The sequence below is a fragment of the Haemaphysalis longicornis genome, unplaced genomic scaffold (genome assembly GCF_048455015.1).
Source record: "Haemaphysalis longicornis isolate Haplotype H1 unplaced genomic scaffold, Haemaphysalis longicornis Haplotype H1 scaffold_1, whole genome shotgun sequence".
Taxonomy (NCBI): domain Eukaryota; kingdom Metazoa; phylum Arthropoda; class Arachnida; order Ixodida; family Ixodidae; genus Haemaphysalis; species Haemaphysalis longicornis.
The window spans coordinates 406,672,518-406,693,481 of record NW_027526203.1 but is presented as its reverse complement, the minus strand read 5'-3'; the positions used below and the strand labels follow the sequence as shown (position 1 = coordinate 406,693,481).

Here is a 20,964-nt window from a genome sequence, read left to right as displayed (position 1 = left end):
ATCTCCTCTCACAAGAATTATGAAAATCCGTTCACTATCACCGAAACTACTCGCGATAAGAAATTGTGCATGATTGTTCCCTCTCAACTTGACTGCGGACAACGCGACGAAAGCTGCGCGCTGTCTCCCGGAGAGGGGGGCGGCTCGCGGCGTTCTTTTCCGTGGCCTTCAATATATCATAGGCCGGGGAGTTTTCTCGTTTTCTCTGCAACGTGGAGGGGTCTATTTCCGGTCTGGTGCCACAAAAAAGCAGGCATGGGTGCCAGCTCGCAAGCACGCGCTCCGGCTGGTAGGGCATTTTTGAAGCAATGAACGTTTGTTGTCGAGGGATCTGGTTGAAAGGGAAGTATTGAGCTCATCATTCAAACTCCGTGCACACTCAAAACACAAAAGAAACAGCAAAACTGTGCCTACAGGTTAAAGCATAGAAGAGGTTTGCACACAGCGCTGATGACGGCGTATCGTCACAGGAAATGCGGGAAATTAGCCGAAGTTGACCAGTGACAGCCGATCGGACAGCCATGGCCTCAATGACGTCGTTTAGGCCATGCCAGGGGTGCATAATGAGGAGAACTGAAGAGAGCGCAGCTGGTTTTTCCGCGTCTTTCACAGCGATTTGTGCGCTCGCCGCTTCACGTGCCCCTGTAATATTTGGCTCAGGTATTTCTGGTAGTGTAAGCTAAAGGGAAGCTGAAGCGCTTTCCAAAAAAATTGAGTTAGAGGCACATTCATATAGTTTCTTGCGCGCTGAACCCGAATATCACATTGAATTTTATCGCACATGAGTCCAACCACCATTTATTTTGCAAAACTCGCGGTCCCGTTTGAAAGACGCACGCTTTTCGTCTTTTGAGGCCCCTGATTGGTTGCGCCCTTCATGACGTCAAAGGAGGACACCCTTCGGCCGCGCGGGTTGTCGGAAGCACTGGGAACGATCGCACGGCAGCGGCGCTTGCCTTTTCGGCAATTTAGCTTGCAGTTTATTGTTCGCACACGACTGCAAGTTTATTTTATAACTTCCCGTGCTGTTGGTTCAAGTATCTTGGAGCTTAAATTTGCTTTACACGACCGCGAACCCCAAAGCAGTGACTGTGGCGTCGGCTAGAGGGTTCCGTAAAAATATTTATGAATTAGGCAACCCGCATAGGGGGTTTCTATTCCGTATGTTTATATTAGGTACTGCCTGAACTGTTTGGTACTATATACGAAACCATTTATGCCGAAGATTAAGCGGCGTTTTATAAACAATCTACCAGCGAAAAGCACGTACGTGCACTGCTCGAAAAATAGCGTACATGCGCTGTAAACGTATATGCGAGACATATGTTGCCGGTACACGCATAAACCAACAAGCGGACCCTGCTTCCGAATTTCCTTTGTTCGTCGTCGCCCACTCCAGCCTTGTTACTCATCCCCATACACAGACCCACATGCGCGCGCGCGCGCCTTTTGGGCAGCGGCGCTAAGGCCCCTCCGCGATCGCTGGCTGCACTTCGATGAGTGGCTTCTTACTGCTTGAGTTGCATTTATTCTGAAAACATTGTAGCATACTGGGGCCTCCGCAGCATTGTTGGCTTGGGTTTTTGAACACTGTTGTAAGCCCACAGGGAAAGAAAACCAACGCGTTTAACGAAGCAGGTATTTCCTAAACAAATGTGACTTTGGTTCTGGAACTGAACGAAACAGAAACATCCCGGGGCAAAGTACAGCAGTATTCACCATCTTTTCCTAAATCTAGCATCTAATTTGAACATTCACGTCAATTACATAAAAAAAGAAGAAAAAAAAAAAAGAAGAAAAACGCACTGGAGCGTTTTACAAAGTATCTAACGTAGTGTAGTTTATTCTCTGTCATCAAGCACGGCCATCTCGGTTGTCGCTTCCGTGTGTTATCAAACGTCCCGGCGTGGCATTATCCTGCTTAGGAATACGGCATGGTAACGTATGCCTCGTTTAGCGTTCGTACGTACTTTTTGACCACAAAGGTTGTACAAATAAGTGCTATCAACCACAACAACAAGTATCATTCACAAGGAAACACGGCGAAAAGAGCATGGCAGAGGCGGCCGATCGGGCCGGAAGTCCAGGTATGACGTTTTTCAGCCGGTTTTCGCCCGCGCTCTTCGGTCTTCCGGCATCGCGCGGCGAGATGGGGGCGGGGCATCGGGCCACTTTTGTTTGCGCATTGCGCCGCTTCTGTTGCATGTATTGCGAAAATGTTTCGTACACAGCCACTATTTAATGTGTACTTGCTGCTAGTAAACTTTTCTTTTAATTCTAAAACCGCTTCACCTTCCCTTTAAGGGTCAGCAGGTTTACTGGCACTGCTCAAAGAGTATTGCAGGGTCCTTTTAAGAAGAAATGTGCTTAAGATTACCACGTTCACAGCACTGACACGACTTGAAATGGCAGCAGTATAATTAATGGTTTGATCCTTTTGCTCTCTGCTAGCGTCCCCAGAACTGCCAATCAGGATGAAGATTACGGTCACCCTATCCACAGTCGTGCCAGGCAGTTCATTTCCCAGCGTTTTTCACAGCATTACAAAATCGTTACAGGGAAACCAGCATATTTAATACTAAAGAAGGATATGCCTTGGTGAATGTGTAAACAATCAAAATTCTTTTTGTACCATCAATTTCAGGCCTATAAGCTAAGGGGGCTCAACCACAGCGGCAAAACAGATTTTCAATGAGTACATCTGGAAGGTACACTACATGGTGCACGCTTTTCTATTTGTGAGCCCAATTTGTATCATCCCAATTCAATCAGTTTATCTGTCAACAAAATCCTCCATTGCATCATACATACCTGCTTCACCATCAAGTTTTCAATCTGTGGGTCCAGCGCCGGGAAGTCTGGTGGGAGTTGGAAAGAAATCGACAACTGCGAAACTCGCAGCAGGAAGCCCCGAGAATAGGTTCGAGCTGCTGGAGGGGCACCAGCCGGCGGATCAGATGCTTCGACGGAAGCTGAGGAAGGCACTTGAGGACGTTCAGCCTGACGAGAAGATGCCAAAAATAAAGAATTCAAACCTACTGTTTTCGGCACCGAAGCAAAACCACCAAACCTTCCAATGCTTCTGCGCACCATGAAAAAGGTTCAGAATTTATTTGAGCCCCCTGGTATTCCTTACAATGCACGAAATGTGGAGCACAGAGTATGAACACTTTTTTGTACTTCACCTAAATCGGAGCTATGCTTGTCATGGCAAGGAATCAGAAGCAAAAGATCACAGACAGCCCAGACTTGCCTTTGCTGAAAACTCTGGAGAGCTCCCACTTCTCTTGATTTGCTTGCTCTGCTCAGGTGCATCCACAGGGCCAGCTGTCTTGGCAGCTGTAAGCATGGTACGAGTCGGACATTCCACACTTTTATCCTTCACTGCATTGTTTGAATGAATTAAGGGCAATGTTCGAAGACTCTGTTGGGTTGGAACTAAGAACACTTTATCAAACTGCAGCTTTCCATTTCTCATCCCACTTCATCAGCAGTATAGAACAAAATACGTATGCAGTGAAAGCAACTTTATTTTACTTTACTGAAACCCTGCAGAAAACACACAACAAAAAAGGCAGAAGAAAACTGCATACTCAAGTTACGTCTGGTTCTGCGCCTTCAGAACATACCGATTAAGACCAACAATGTAAACACCAAGGCGGTTTTCCAAACTGGTGAAAATATACACAGAAAACCCATGTTCATAAAAAATCTGTCCCTTCGTAGAAGAAAATTTTGGCGCATTGCTTCCACCTCCTGCAAGCTGAACAGCCACCATACTTGAGCGAGAAACCTGTACAATATTCCCTCTTTGAGAAACTAGTACAATATTCACTCCTAGGTTATCTGTACTGAAACTTGCATTGAAAGCTCCTCGGAAGTGCAGAAAAAAGAGAGGCTAGGTTTTTCTAAAGCACTTCCCAACTTGCTTCCCCTTCTTATGTCAGGTGGGAACAGATAGCAGGCACTTACTGCTGCGTTTTCTTAGCTGCAGCACATATCAAGACCAGACAACTCTCCCCTATGTGCAAAGCGCATATCTTTAAACCAGGGTGTCGAACCGGAACCGAACCATACCGAAAACCGGAACTGAACCGGTATTTTTCCGGAACTCAACCCGAACCCGAAGCGTTATTTTTTGAGCACGCTGAACCCGAACCGGAACTGAACAGAAAAAAGAAATAACGGTTACCAGTTCATGCCGAAACGGTTCGACCCTCCGTTGTTGATATTGCACAGTCAATGCAATTCAGGCCTTTTTTTCTTTCACGTACCATCAACTTCGTACCCGCTCGCGCACTTTCCCCCTCCAGACAATTGAACAATATAAGGCTCTATGTAACAACAGGGGAAATGAATGAGCACCAATGTAGCAATAGTCTGTTGCTGCTGGAAGCGCGAGCATTGCGCGAGCTGACCAAATGAAATGTCATGCTCGGCAGCATGCAGGGGGTATAAAACGACTTTGCCCTTCCCTAGCTGTGACTTTATTGGAGCAATCAGGCTGCAGGAGTGCTCCACAGTGCAACAACGAAAGCCCCCACCCGATGTGTGCAAACTTTTTGCATTTCATAATTTGTTTAAAAGGTCCGACGCCTGCAAATTGGTAATACTTGACAAGTGTGACTGCAGGAGCTGCTCAGTGGCTAAGCCATTTGCTGCTCACCACAAGTGGCCTCGATCTCCTTTCCCCACGACCGTTTTTCTGAAGTAGATGGAAATTGAGAACGTCCGTGTATTGAGATTTTGATTCACGTTTAATATATATCACCAGCTGGTTAAAATAAGCCTGCCGGCCTGCAACATAAGCTGTGCCTCGGAGCAGAGATATAGCACGGGCATTAAATGCGCCAGTTTTTTTTTTTTTTATGTGTTTACACGGAAAAAAAAACAAAAAAGAAAAGGCGAATCACGTTATTTTAAAATATTACGCAAAAAGTAAGTAAAACCGAATAAGTAAAAAAAAAAGCACCAAAACATGGATATTGCTCTATACTTTTCTTTGCCCTGCCTTTCACAACCAAACATCAATGCAAAGGAAGTGAGTTCCGTGGTCAGTTTTTGATGACAGTACAGTGGACAAGTTGCCTTTTTTACAGATACAAATTAGAACAGATATGTCAGGGAAAACTGTTAAGGTGCGCACTTAATCCCTTGGCAAAAAACTGCAGCCCTCGACCTTGTCTTGGAAGCAGAAACAGTAATATAAAGCAGATAACACGTGCAGAAAGGCAGGCCGGTACCTCACACTGTCCCATTCGCTCAGCGATCATCTTTTCGGCTTGTTCTGCAGTTTTTTAGCTTTCAGATCTGCTTTTTTTTCAAAGGTGCACTTGTACTGACTGCCCAACTCGCTACATTACTTTTACTGCTACTCGTTCCGGAGGGGAGTACTGCTGTGGACGAATTAAAGAACGTCTACCCAAAAAAGTCCCATCTCATGCTCCGCGCGTCAAAGTTCCCTTTGATTTTGTAACAGCATAATCTGTTCCGCAATGTAGCACACGGATCAATGGCCGGGGGTCAGGCGGTACGATGACATACTACTTGTAATGCACACATCCGGTATAGCTATCGCAAAAGGAATTGCAGTGGTCAGAGCAATAATGCAGTGACTGAGCGTTAACTAAAGCTTACTTTTAACAAAAGTGTGGCTAACACATTCGACAAGGTCACAGCTAACAAATTATTCAGGGTGACCAAATAATCTAATTCATTGGTAGTATTTTATGCCTGTTGTAGGATTTTTCTGTTTTGTTACAAATGTAAAAAATGTGCCCCATTGGTATTAAGTGCTGGTATTTGAACGCTCCAGTACGCAGGCCTAAATTTAAGGCTTCAAGGTTAGCGTGATGGGCGATTCCATAGTGCCGATTGCGATTTCAACAAAAAAGGAAAGGGTAGAAAATATATCCCAACGTCATAACTCTTGGCGGTGGCTTTATGAATAGTCGCTAGGACAACATAAAGTCTGGGCGAGAAAGTAGGTGGTAAATCGTCGCCACTTCATCTGTTTTTCTGATATCTCGTAATTGTTTAAAGTTTGCTTTGCAAATGCGCCACTGCCCTTGGGGAAAAAAAGCACTGTGAATTTTTGTTTGCATTTTGATTTGACTGTCATTTTAAACTACTAAACATTTTTTCTAATTTCAGTGATAATTCAACTAATCGAACCGGTTCGGTACGTGATTTTGTCGAACCGGAACTGAACCGGAACAAAATGATTTCGCCTGAACCAGAACTGTAACCGAACCGGTATTTTTTTTTTTTCGGTTCAACACACTGCTTTAAACAGTTCATTACTCTTTTGTGAATGAAATGCTATGAGGTTAGTATCTTTACACTTTCAAGCATTTATTCTGTGAAGTTGGGAAGCAGATCTTCAATAATGTCAATATTTCCTGCAATAGAAATAGTTTATAACCCTACCTACATCATAAGCTTCAATAAATGATGCAGCACTTCAACAAAAAAACCATAAGCAACACATTATTAGGTCACATGACATAAGCAAAAAAACAGTGAGCAGCAATGGGGATGATCTAGCCTTACACATACATTTGTGAAGCAAGTAAAGAATTAGGGCAAATGATCAGAGATCTACTCTACAAGTCGGAATGCAGTTCAAGGTTTTTCCTCAAAATTTGAGTAAACACAACCCCTTGGTGTATTTACCGGTCACTGGCATAGTGTTATTCATCATCTGGCAACAGGGTAGTCCATCAACTCCATTTAAACCCCAAAGGCACCATCGCCACTGTCATCAATTGGGGAAGCCGCCATCTTTGTTTTGCAGATGCTCTCGCGGTCAGTAACCTAGTCTCTCTACTGTCAGCAAAAATGTGCATGCTATTTACTTCTTGCTCAAGATGGGTTCTGGAATTTAGCACCGGTTCAGCGCTGCATGGCGGTCGCTTTCTGATGATATGGTCTTGTGAGTGTTTCAGAAGTGCTGAATAAGTGGTTCCGTGGACTGCACTGTGGACGACAAGCTGTGGGAGATGGCCAGCCAGAAACAGTCCGGCGAGAGTTCACACAGCTCCAACGAGAAGTCGGTGGCGAAACAAGTGCCTAAAGCCTGTGTGCCCGATTTATTTCTCAGCCACAACTGAAAGGGCTCAACCTATATACTACATTACCAGGCTTCGTTTAAACACAATATGCATCATCAAACATACCGTTTCTAACATATCTCAGTCTTGAAATTGTAATTTTTGAGCAGACTTAAAAACCACGGTGTTTTCTAGTTCTCTTGGCTTTTGTTCGACAGCTTACAATGTCCCGTTTGCTGAGACCTGAATCATTTAAGCTGGCATTTAGCTCTCGTTTCCTTACCATTTTTTTCGTGGCGTTACAGTGCACGTCACAAAAGAGTCCTTGAGCCAGTCCTTTTCTCGATATTACTCTCAATTGCCGCAATCTTACTGAAAGCTTCCTCTGATTGGCTTTGTCTTTTACTAAAAATATTTAAAGCCAATCAGAAAGGCTCCCTTTGGCGCCAACATGGCACAGCGGAACCTCAGACCAAACGGTCATCAACGTTTATGAGGTACTACCACCTGGGAGCAGGAGTACAATATACATGTGCACAAGACAAATAAGTTGAAGGTTGTCTCATTTCAAAACAATTCTGCTAATCATCTGATTTTGCTACTTATATGCGCTAGTGGCAAGTAAATACGGTAGGCCATCACATTCACCTGCAGGCATCTTTCGACTGCGCTTGAACACAAAGTGAACCATTTCAACAAACACTAAACTGAAACAAAGCCTTCTATCAGTGCTCACGCATCACATTTTATGTTTTCTATCTGAAGCTTGTGTTTTTTAGAGAAACATGAACATCAAAAGTTCCACATACATTTATTGTACATTCACACATACTTGCATCTGTGTTTGTATCAGAAAGCCACGTAGGCATGCTTCCAAGTCAAGTACCGCCCTTCACCATCGTGATGTCCCAAATTGGAATGCAGGAAAGTGAATGGACCACCAATGCCTGTTTTCAGGCTTTCGGCATTTTCTATGTTAAAAAACAACTACCGCAACTGTGAATGGTCTACTTGCATTCAGGAAAGTTTAATCTGCTGACATTTGCCAACTTCTTTTACTCTAGTTTACCAGTAACAAAATGTCGGCGTTGACAGAGAGCAGACGATACAAAGATGAAGCTTGCACGTTACGGGAGAGGCCATAGGCCCCTCTTCTCTGCAGTCAGTAAACATGGCAACGATGCGTAATTGCAGCAAAAAATGGCTGCAGTTGGAAAAAAGTGAGGAAAAAAAAACGATGGCTAACTCAGCAGCGTAACCGAGAGCCTTCTGCTACTCAAAAAAAGTAATATCCAGTTCGTATGCCCCTGTGTATGCAACTTCACAATTACATGAGCATATGTGCCATATTCAAAACATGTTTCCTTATCCCTCTAATTAGTGCTAACAGATGCCTTTTTCACCATAGAGAAAGCCTGAAGACCGAAAGATATCTGTTGAAACGCCGATTGTGGAAACTTTCTCTGGTTTATTTGCTCTTGCCTCGCCCATCGTCACATGTGACGGGCCAGAAACAAGAATGGAAAACGCCTTCGCTCTTTCATTAAACATCCCTCAATAACACCTTCACCTAGTGTGTACATACCAACTTGGGCCGGCAGATTCTTGACAATGCTCGCCGACTTGGTGACATGTTTTGGCGATTGGGCTGCAACAGTCTTTTCCTGCAAAAAGAGAGAGAGAATAAAAGGTGCCACAATCAAAGTGCACGAGACTCCGGACAGGTGAAGAGTAAAAAAGCTATGTCATAACTGCTCAAAAAAGTCTCTTGAATAAAGCATGAAACTAAGGAGAAACTACACCACCATTTTTTCTGATCTATACAGAAGAGTTGGATGACACACAGGAGTGCAAAAAACAACAAAAAAAGGGAAAAAGAGGAAGGAGAGTGTTTGCAAAGCAAACATGAGACAGATAAAAAAGAACAGAACAAGGAGGAATGGACGTACAAATGTTGAGAGAATGAGAGAAAGAGATGGAAAGTGACACAGGAATAGAAGGAGGAGGTTTTGAGAAACGAGAATGTGTGCAGCAGCATAAGCTTGGATAGAAGCATGTACAGGGCTAGCAAGAAGGCAAGGAATGAGAGAAAAAAGGCAACAGGAGCACGTGTGAAACTCAAAAGGGGGAATGTTGAATACGTATTTGAACAGTATTTGAACAGTAAAGCATTCACAGCTCCCCCCAAAAAATTGTGACAGCAACCAGGATTAGAGGTAGCAAAGCGGCTGACAAAAAGATTTCCCTAACAACGCTACCCTAAAGAAGGTCTTACATGCAAGATAGGATCCCCACAATTACGAGAAATTAAAATGGGACCATAATAAATGGGTGCACGAAATTAAAAGGGAAAAACAGGAATTTACGCAATGGCACCCAGAACGGCAATGCCAATGGGAGCCCCTACAGCAGCATGAGCCTAGGGAGAAGCGTTTTCAGATACACCGAGAAAATGAGAAACAGGAAGGAAATGCAGTGAATGTATGCCAGACTGCTACAAGATTGCCTCACAGCCTAAATGCAGAGATACGAAATGAGCGCCACAGGAGAAGGATGTGTGAGGAAAAGAAGGAAGTTCACAGACAACAGCAAGTAAAATGTGCTAAAGGAGACTGCTGAAATGAGAGCCACGTGTTGGGCACAAGTCCACTTGTTGTTCAGCAACTGGGGGCGTCTTTTCTCTCTGCATAAAGAGCTGAAGCAGTCAGTAATAGAAACAGCTTGTAAAGGCGCAGTTGATGCGGAGGGTTTCAGCTGAAGAACAGAATTCAGCAGAAGACGACGTTTTAGCTGAAGAACGCAATTTCATCGCAATTTAATATCAGGCGGTCTGGTGAAGCCAGCTCTGCATTCAAAACCACTAGCTTATTGTAATACCTCAATTGTATTCCTCGGTGAAGCAGTGAGATGAAGAAGAGTGTGACGGATAGAACAGAAGAGGAGAGGGGGCTACCTGGCAGGGGCGGCAGAAACGTATTGTCTTTTGACTCAGTGAACCAAGCAGATACACAGCCATTTTTGCAATAATGAAGGTGTACAACAAGCATGCCCTTGTGCGCATTATTTTGGTGCCCATCAACGATGCCCAAGTGGTCTAATTCAATCCGTAGCCTTTCACCATGTGGCGCCTCAGGTGCTTACCTTTAGTGTTGATGGACCGCACAACGTACGCATCAAAACTGAAGTCGAATCCGGGCATTTTTCTGAGCCCCGATGTCGCTCTCGGTGATTTTGGTTCGACAAGGAAAGGCAGCGCTTATAGCACCTGGGTGCCAGAGGAGGTCTTCGCATGTGCCGGCACGCCAGTTGTTTCTGTCTCAGTTTGTGCCGGCTGGCGATGCGGTCAGGGAGGGTTCTCGGTGCGTAAGATGTCAGGAATTATTTCCCAGTACCTACCAGGTTGACAGTGTTATTTCTGATTAACAGGCTTGTGAACCAGTACGCCGACTGTATATCAGCCATCGTCCCCAGAGGTGAATGTCCAGACAATGCTTTCAAACTGAAGACGGACGCCCAGCACAGTGTCCACACTGAGGGGTTTCAAGTGTGCCGCTCCTCCAGTGTCAAGCCCATCGCCTGCCTCATGGTGGCAGCCGTCTACTTCTGTCTCCAAAGGTTTCATCCGAATTAAAGTGCCATACTTCATGCCACACTCACTATTTGTCAGTGTTTTATTTTAGAGGATGAGGAGGGGAGGTGATTACTGTAGCCCTGATAGCACCAGAGGTGAACATGGGGACTTGAGGCCCCTTAACATCTATAAAGTAAACAAGTAGCCCACTGACACTGTGAAACAATGGAGCTGCATCAGGCCAGGTTTCTGTACATTTGTCATGTCCTCGTATTAAATTTCCCAAGGCTACATGGGACTTTCTGGCACGAAGTTCTACACACTGCAAGGCGTTCCATAGCACTCGCATTAACTTTGCAGTAGCGAAAGAGAACGGATGAGGAGCTGGAACACGTTTACTGGAAGGGAAGGTTTTATGCTCAGTTGGAGAGGGGAAGCAGAGTGGAAGTGGAGCTCTGCGGTTTTATGAAGCAACATGCCGGCATGTGTCTGCAAGGATGTAGGCAGCGCTGGATTTAGGTGGGAGCTGCAACACCCCCCCCCCCCTTCTAACTTTCCGGGGCCCCCATCCGACCATTAAAGAAAAATTTGCGCGAGCAGGCTCGCTGCCCACGTTGGCACCGAAAACTGGCTGAGGAGGGGACCTCAACCTCAACTGGTTATTCCCTTGGCATGTGGGGACGAGCGGGCAGCCCCGCATCTTATGGTTGACAGCCGTCGCGTCACAGGTATCTAAAGACAAGATTAAAAAATGGTCGCCATCCCGCCCTACGAAAGCGGATGACCATCGAAGCTGTTGTAAACCACCACACATGCTGATGGGGGAGGGTATAAAATGTTCCTCGTTGTCTCGGTGGGCGTGTCGCATGCACTCTACTTTCTCTGGCCGCAAATGCTGGGTCACACCTAGCCTGATGCATGCGCTCGGCGTATTGGGCAAGAATTGCTCTATTTAGCAACACTAGTCCTGCCTAGCCTTCAAAGGTAACCTGCAAATGTAATCTTTACCAGGAAAACATGGTGGGGGGGGCATTACTCATAGGCGCCTTATCATCCATAATGCGATTCAGATGCTTGTTTTGTGTTTTTTGAATTAATATTGAGCCCTATTAGCCTGACGCATGCGCTCTGCGTCTTAGGCGAGAACTGCTGGGACCTGCCTGGGCTTTTTTGTTTACGACACGAAATTTTCCGACCAACTAAAGGCTAACAGCGTCGCTGTAAAAAAAAAAAAAAAAAGAGTGCGAAGAGAATGGAGTAATAGCAGTGCGGAGAACTGGTCCTGGTACCGTAGATGGTAGCTGACTGGCTCGACAGAGCGTGCACAGAATGGCAATGTGACTACCGTTTATCAGGACCGGTTCTCCGCCCTGCTTAACCTCTCTAATGGCAAAAAAAATTAGAGCCCTTCAATTACGGCAAAAATGAAAGACCAAAGAAGCTGTATGTATAACTATAACTATTGAGCTTTGATTGATGACTTACTATTCTAATCAAATAAAGACACTTTTCTATAATACACGAATACAATTTGCAAAGCATCCCACTTAGAACTTAGAAAGCAGACAAAGAAAACGAAAAAAAACCTGCGAAAACTTTAACCCACGACTGAGGGGGTGCAAGGCTCTAGACCACTGCTCCACCAAAAAGGTGAAGATTGCGCGGAAATAACATTGAGACCCACCCTTTGTGTCCAATCAATGTTTCCTAACTGATTTCAAGGATTCCTGGCTGGTTAACTGGACATTTCTTGAATAACAGTTGCGCAGTAACGTTCCATGAAGCCCCCACCATAGATCTCCAACAGCCCTGTTTCACCCTGCAGGAATTGTGGTCACCGTGGTTTTGTTTTATGGTTTACGCTAAAAGCGTTGGTCGATATTGATCCCTTATTCCCACTAAACCAACTCCTGTTGTGCTCTTAACTGAGCTTATATTTTCTACAAGCGTTACTGGTCGAACACGAATAAGTTAAGAGACTCCGAGAAATGAATGGACCGTTTGCCAGTACGGGTCCCCCTAACGGCCGCCACAGCGAACTAAAACTGGCAGTAAGGCACGCCTGAAAAAAAGTTTGGCTTTCGGAGAACTCTTGCAAAAAACATTCTCGTCCTGCAGTAACTCCAGCACCCACCCATCACCCGTACCTTTCACATGAATGTCACAGTAGCAGGTGCACATTCCTGTCCTTAATCTGATGTGGTAGAAGCACCCATTTTTCTTGACTTTATTTTCCTTTTCGTTACTCCCTCTCTGGCAGCCATGTGCTCGCACCGTGGTCAGCCTCAAACGTCTTTGTCCCAATCTTTTGAAATCCTTTTTTGTGTGCACGTGCTGTCGAAAAAGAGGAAATAAAAATGCGCAGTGATAGAAAGCATAGCTGCTCCCCAAGCAGCAAGCTGAGGGGGTGCCCTTTTGTTTATTTTGCCCAAAGCTACTGCCAAGAATGGCAGACAGGTAGCCCGTGCATGCGCAGATCGCTACCGGAAAAAGGTCCATTGTCCCCAAAGCCAACTACAGAAACATTGCAAGCCGTAACATGGATCATATTAGCTCGTCTCGAGTTGTATGACCTTTATGGACCTTACTGTGTTCATTACACTCTAGGAACTAACAGAACAGAGCCACATTCATTACGGCACGAATGTTGTTGGGGCACAGTTTTCGCTTCTCAATAGATTCCAGACGACTGTTCGGCCAATCGGTATAGCCGGCGACTTCAGTCAGCGAGCCAGTCACACCACGCGGACTTTCAATAGGTCGACGTGTTATCGTCATAACCGCATTTGCTAGGCTAACGAGAAATGTGGTAAGAGAGCAAAAAAAGATAAATATGGACGAACACAATAGCGGAAAGCACGGCGCATGGAGTTCTAATTAACCAAAGGCAGCACCGCGACCCATCGACGCTAAGCAGACAATGCTTCTCTTCACTGAAGTGAGAAAAAAACATCCAATTGCAAGATTTCTGCTTCGTGACGCAGATGGGAGAATCGATGACCCACATGTGGGAAGATAGAGGAGCCCAAAACATACAGGAAAGGGTGGAAAGACGGCAACAAACTTTAGAACGAAAGTGTCAGCTTTGCACTGCACGTAAAAATGTTATACATGGCATGGATGACATTGACCACCCAACAAAACGACTGTGCAAGTTTATTTAGTGTGCTAAATTTGCCTTTCAGGACTCCTTTAAATTGGACTGGGTGTGCAATACGAATGACAAACAACAGACGAATGACACAGGAAACACCGTGGTTAAACCAGGGGATATGTTAAGGGTTTGCGGGCACACAAGACTCATAACACCGTTCTGTCGCACATGATTTTATTTAAATCTGCTTTGGAAGACAACTACAGCCACCGGTGCACCCAAACGTAGGAACATAAAAGCCTAGTACAGGTGGCTGGACCAATCCCCAGCACTGAATGCCGCACTTACACAAGAGAGACAGAGGGCAAATCAGAGAAAAACAGCGGTCCACATAAGCAAGAGTTTGCGCCTTCCAGACGGAGAAACGTAAAGTAAACAAGCCTGCCTTCAGCTGCTGTCATTCAGGTATAAAGTAAGAACATACGCTAGAGGGCGACAAAACACCCAATATACAACTTACAGCTGCTCTTGAGTTCCACACTTCCGGTTACATACAAACCAAAAAAGAACAAGACAACCGATTAATTCAGCATTAGAAAAGCCTTGTTCCGCAACTTTTAAAAAGAAGCCTCCTGCAAATGAGTCAATAACAAAGCACACAGTGCCAACATTAACACAAAAGTTCAAAAAATACAGACAGGAACCAATACAGACAGGAGCCAATGTCCAGTGCCCAGTGAACACAAAATAATCAATGCACAACACTAAAAAGCTTTGGTAAATAGCTGGAGCATCTGAAGCTACTTTTTCTCTTTCCTGGAACCTCAACTTGAGGCGTCTTGATCACACTTTCTTGTTCAGTCAGCAGTGGACTGGCGACGAGCCTGTGTGCCAAAGGTTGTTCAAGAAACAGGATTTTTTTTTCAATTACCAATAGGACAAATGAATTTTGCATAACTAGAAACACAAATTGCATGGGCTAATGAGCAGCGTGCTACAGCTCAAACTGTATGAAACAGCCATTAAGTTTGATCAAAATATTGCTGAGGCTCGATTATTCAAGTCAAATCTGCCAAAAAGACATTTGCAATTCTACATCGACAAATTTAGTCTCATAAGACGTCTACAAGGCAGTGGAAGCTTCGCCATGGAGGCCACAGTGTTGTCTAAGCTGAAAAACTGTCCCATTAAAATAGCACAAATGAGATGGTGCACGTCACAAGCCGCCTGCAGCACAGTGGATGCTACACAGCCCTCAAAAAAGCCACCCAAAGAGCACACCTAATTCACCACGACAGTCTACAGAAGCCAGACGAAAAAAGGCGACAATAGGCATTGGAGCTTCAGAAGTATGTTTCCGTGTTTTCCCCGACGGGGCAGGTGGAACCACCTCGGTAAGCCTCCCAGCTTCGGCCCTGCTGCACGCAGCTTGTGAAATGAACTATAGGTACAATGCAAACTGCACCTCATTAGGCCCAATAATTAGAAGAGATGGATAAAGGCTGATGCCCTGGGGAGTTTCCTGCACTAACCCCATGACGACAGTGCTGTAGCCCAAAAGTTAAAACCTGCAAATAGAATTGTGGGCTTCAAATTTGACTTATTTCGATTGAAGTCCAAAACACGGCTACTGTTTAGCAACAATGCAGTTAGCAAATGAATATGGCACAAGCATTCGGGAGAAAACGATTTGATGGCAAGAACCACCCCAGCAGGGGTATAGTGGTCGATCTCCAAAGGGCCCTTGTCACAGCGCAAGAGGCGTAAAAAGCCGCCACAGTAAGCAACTCAGGACAACCGCTTCCCCAGCGTTCACAGTACAGTGCAAGCCGTACAATTACAGCCAAATAATCGCCTGGTTTTGTTATTCTATGGAAGGAAACCCGTGGCCCCGCAGTTATACAGGTAATACGCCCAATGACGTTTTAGTGAGTTCAACTGGCAACAGCTAAGCTGCTAATTCCTGCGGGACTACACTATCTTGCACGAATCAAGCAGTGTGGTGGTTCTTGACTACTCCTCCCAAGTAAATCACATTATAGTATGCAGGAGGTGGATGTTTTCATATTCCGTTCCTTAAAGGGACACCGAAGTGATTTGTCAGGATCCCATTTTTGCTTGCACAGCGCAGACTGGCTCAAATGAACACACTTTTCATTGTTTATCCGGGCGATAAGGCGGTATTTATTTTATAAAGCCTGAAATAAGAAAAACTGCCACGCATGGTTTGTGGCGAGTGCATCAACTAACCGCAGTGACGTCAGGTAAAGGTGCTACGTGATTAGACGATGTCGAAGGTCAGCACTCAGACAAGTTTCGGTTTCAGTTCTGGGAAACAACATGCTTGGCATCGGACGTTGGACGGGCATTCTTGATATTTTAGTAATCGCCACACGGCGCTTCTGCCATGTTGTAGGCTGTAAAATGCGTCAGATAAGCCTGCCAGGATGGCTTGCAATCGCAGCAATCACAAGCCAAGGCATACGCAGTGAATGAAAGATCGGCCGAAAACAAAAATATCAACTTACAAAAAAAAAAAAAAAAACCATGTACTCTCAGGGGTTCGAACTTCCAACTTGTAAAATAACATACCTAGTGCTCCAGACCACTCGGCCACGAGTCAGCTCTGCCGGCGGTGGAAATATAAAGTATATAATGTATAACCAGTTTACATTTTTAGTTTTAGCATTTTAGGCAGCTTAGACGGTTGATTGATTGTATGGTTTAATGGGCCGACGCAACGCAGGCGATGAGGCACACCGTAGAAAGGGCTCCGGAATAATTTTGACTATCTGGGGATCTTTAACGTGCGCCAAAATCTCGAACAAACGGGCGTTTTTGCTTTTCGCCTCCAAGGCAGCTAACATGACTATTTGTTGAATAGCGCTCGTACAGCAAGCATAGCTAAACTTTCCACAATACCTCACGTCTAGCAACTGCATTTCTTAGATGGAAAAGCGTTCGCAGATGTGTGGTCGTGCTGCTGACCACTGTGCCTGTTCACCCAGCGCAAAAAAGTGCTTCCTGCTCCCTAGTTTTACGCTGTACGGTAAAAGTTTCCGTTGATTTTATTTCCTGGGAACCTATATTAACTTCACTGACTCTTCTCCAGCTTCAGTTGGCCTTAGATTTTCCTACTAGCGTACCAGTCAGTGGAGCGCCGCATGTGCACTTGTGTGGAGCGACCTGGACTTGGAGCTTGATACAGTGTATAAACTAGCCAACTAAAGAAAGGCACATTCTTCCACTCACAAACGTGTCCTGGCTTAGTTTCAACTGAGCGAACGAATAGCGACGACACGTCGGCGGCCGGTGGACTAAACAGTGGGTCGACTGACTCTGTCGGAAAGTCGGCGAGCCGTGCAGTAGCGCAGTCCCACCAAGCCATTTTTTTCTGACGTCATACAAAACACCACCGAAAATGGGCAAGGATGTGGGAAGGAGGCCACCATTTTCGAATTGATTTTTCTGGTGAATAAAGTCGTGCAAACGCAGCCAGAGCGGTCGAAACATGGCCTACAGACTCCAGACTACAATTTGCGCTCGTAATCCCGCAATGTTTACAAATCACTTCAGTGTCCCTTTAAATGCAATGTCCCTGACGGCAGAGTCTTTTTTTTTTTTTTAATTTTGGAGGCTGTACATGAAAAGCTACGTCTGGGGGCTACAAAGCATGCCGTAGTGGATGGCTTTGGATTGATTTAGACCACCGGTGGATCTTTAACCGAGCCAAGATCCAGGAACATTGACATTTCCCCTTTTTCAGATCCATCAGAAAAACAGAGGCTGCAGCCGGAATCGATACTCCAGCCTTGGGCTCGAGTAGTACAATGCCCTAGACACTGAGCCACCAACACGGGTCAAAAGGCAACACCCTCTCAAACCGAATAAGATTGCGGTGGACTATGAATGACCAATGTATAGGATAAAACAGTCTCATGCTGCCTGCATGGGCTTCTATATTACAATTAGGCTTCCGGTTTCCAGTGCTTGATTTCTAGAAAAAATTATTGTATCTCTCAACATTATTATACGTTTGAACATCTGTATATAAGGGCATGACCAGTAAAACCATCAGTGGCAATTTTTCCCACATATGTCAAAGTCCGACGCCAGTTTGATTAAGGGCTACACCAACACTTTTGCACAGATTTCCTGGCATCGCAATTAATTTGGCCTGCAAGTCGTTTTGTCTGAAGGGGCTATGAAGACACAATACAACTTCAAGCAGTTTGACAGAAGTTGCCTTCGGAACTCAGCAAGCTCTGTTCCAGCCCATAAACACACATTTTTAACAAAAAAAGAAGCGCAAGAAATATTGAAGAACTTCCTAATTTCCCCGCTACATATAGATGCAATATGCACAGGAGTGAGGTAATATGGGCTAACATTTTGAAAAACACAGATCATTCAAGCGATACAACCAAATGGAACGGTAGGCCCCACTACAAGTCCAGTCATATTTCTTGGCGGTGGCTCAAATCCATGGCACAAACAAAATGCCGTGACATCATTGAGAAATCGACGAAGAGTGGCAGAGGGGGTGGCAAAATCACAGCGGCTTCACGTTTCCATTAATATAGATTTGTTTGCAGTTTGTGCCGATAGCAATGATAATAATTTTATCAAAAAGCAATGTTTTTAATGAAACGAACTTCTGCTTTGTGTTCATGGCCCCATTAAGAATTCTTTACCGGCCTGACGCTGGTGATGTTCGCCGCGCAGAAACTCTGCTATGCACAGGTTTGCCTCACAGAAATTTGTTAGCACTGCCAGTACTGCAGTCTCTTGCTGTCCGGAACAAAGCAATATACCACCGAGCTTTCGAAACTGGGGACATGAAAAACATTTACTGGGCAATCACCACACTGCTGCAGACGTCTAAATTTGGTGGCTACCCCAAGGCTGTTAATTTCCAATTAAGATCTTTAGTTTCACATCGACAACTAAGATGTTTGGCGACCTGTGTAATATTTGGACGGATACAATAGAAACAAATAATGGCAAGTTCACCACAACACTGCTCACAATGTGCACTGGATTTCACAAAATAATTGCTTCACTCGTTTTAGGTGCAACTTAATTTGGATATTTCAAATATTTGCTTGCTAGCTTCCAATCCATAAAAAATACATTTCCCGATCACCTGGATACACTTCCCAGTGGAGGAAGAGAGTACGCCTGAATGCCAATGCGCCGGTTTTGATGGTAATAGCAGCCGTACTTCTGAGGTTCGCTGCAACCCTGCCCAGTTTATTAAGGAACAGAAAACATACCTCTGCAATAATTTTTTGTTGTGCACTTAAAAAGCATTTGCATCTTGTCCGTAAAATTATGCTCACAAAATTAAAATGCAGTTAGGCCATCTTGCCAAAGAAACCACTACTAGCTCCTTGCAGCTGCCAGTCCTAGCAGTGCAGTGTTGCTTCCTCTGGAACGGGAAGAACACTCAATGCAAGCACACTATTCCTACTTCATGAAGCCCCCAGAACACAGTACATCCCCTTTTCAGTGCCTCCTTTTTCAGCACTTTTTACTCGTAAGTACCCAGAACCCTCTTGCTGCAGTTGGTGCATAGCCATGAAAACCTAGCACGTTCGAACATACCAGGACTTGCTTGTCCCCCAGATGGCCGAGAAACTAGTTCAGAGCAGCAAAAACTGTGAAACTTTCACCTTGGGGCACATTGGATCGCATTTGAACCTACAATACACTGGTTGTGCAACAAAACAACTCTGCAAGCCCCAGCGATTCCCAGACCTTTCGACCACACTGCTACCCACCTGAAACAAAGCACTTCGTATAACTCCTCTATGGCATATTTTACCACTAGTAGGTATCCTGCTGGGATGGTAAATCAATCGGGGCCCCCGTCCTCCTGATTAAACAGTACAGCGCATGCAGTCAGCTGCTCTTCAATGTAAAGAGATTCAAAATCATAACTAAGCACTTCCTTCAGACTAGCAAACACTACAGTATTTGAATAATTCAGGCATGTCTCCTTCATTGGCAAATGATCACGAATAAAAATCACAGGCAAAGGAGAGAATAACATGAACTTTAGTTAGGTCCATTAAAGTGAGTGTTATGAACCAGAGTGAATTAATTCTAAAAAATATAAACATCCGGATGCCTTTGCTTTGCACACAGCACTCTTCACGCTGCAGTTGAGTCTTCCACCTCTGACAAATCCGATCGCGGTGGTGTGGATGAAACAGGAGAACCGGAGACAAAGTCCGAGACTGACGCCTGACGCATCATCCGTTGCCGGAACCCGTCAGAGTCAAAGGGGGTGATGTGCTGAGACAAGAACAGAATAAGCCATGACGGAAACATGCCAAGCCTGTCTTTCTCTCACAGAGACGTCACTAACAACTACATCCACAATACGACACTGCGCCAATTGCACGAAAGGCCCATGCAAGCGCAAAGTACAACTGATTTGTGCGAGCTACTGGAAAAACAAACTAAAGCAAACTAAAGGACAAGGAGTTTCCCTGCATGCTTGGGGGAATGCCCAATAAGTGCATCCTTTCGACAACCCGAATGCAGGCTCCAGGAAAGTGCAAGATGCAAAATGCAGACATCATGCAACACATACGTAATTAAACTTATGCCACCTTTGTTCAGAATAGAAAACGAACCTGCCAGTGCCCTATATACAACCTAGTATCTCGCAAGCGTGCAAAAATGCTACAAAGCAAACAGCTGGCTACAATGCCACAACACCACTGGAAGAGCTACCATGCAACAACAAGTGCTGAACACACTGCAGTGCGAAGGAGCGAGAATGCGTTCGAGCGAATGAGTGCTGGGAAGGTGCAGGAAGCCATGTTTGAGCGATGCGGGGAAAAGAAGAGTGCGGTTGAAGTGCAGGAAGCCCGATCTGTGCTGTGCAATGCTGAATCAAACAAATAGTGTCAAAACACACCAGCAGCCATACAAGACTTAATGTCCATGCATTAGGGTGATCACAACAGTGCTACCTAGCCTAAAATTGGTGTCCTTATACTCCGTCGTCCATGATGTCTTCTAAAATGCAGCATGACCCAAAGCACGTTAACATCAGCTAGGGCAACAAGCATCACTCTGGATATTTCCAAAAGTAGAAAATTCACAGGCTAAGAATTGAGGGCTCACTAGGTCCTCGTGAATTGGTATTTCCAGTGGAAATCCTAAATCCCAGCTCAAGTGCAAAAAAGAAGCAAGACTGAAGCGTGCAAAAGGCTCACCCTATACTACAGCAA

General features: G+C 45.0%; 1 protein-coding gene across 5 annotated transcripts in view; it reads right to left on the bottom strand.

Moving 5' to 3' along the window:
• LOC144155462 (eukaryotic translation initiation factor 4E-binding protein Mextli-like) overlaps nt 1-20,964 on the bottom strand; it is a 77,530-nt gene that overhangs the window by 7,739 nt on the left and 48,827 nt on the right. For 4 of the 5 annotated variants that reach the window (XM_077686917.1, XM_077686919.1, XM_077686921.1 and 1 more), the window contains 3 exons: nt 8,638-8,716; nt 3,254-3,339; nt 2,812-3,000 (listed from right to left, as the gene is read on the bottom strand). In XM_077686917.1, the coding sequence (XP_077543043.1) occupies nt 2,812-3,000; nt 3,254-3,339; nt 8,638-8,716 (354 nt within the window). Of the gene's footprint in view, nt 1-2,811; nt 3,001-3,253; nt 3,340-8,637; nt 8,717-13,934; nt 14,602-19,850; nt 20,018-20,964 lie in introns of those variants that run through there. The other variant, XM_077686920.1, reaches the window with a different exon arrangement.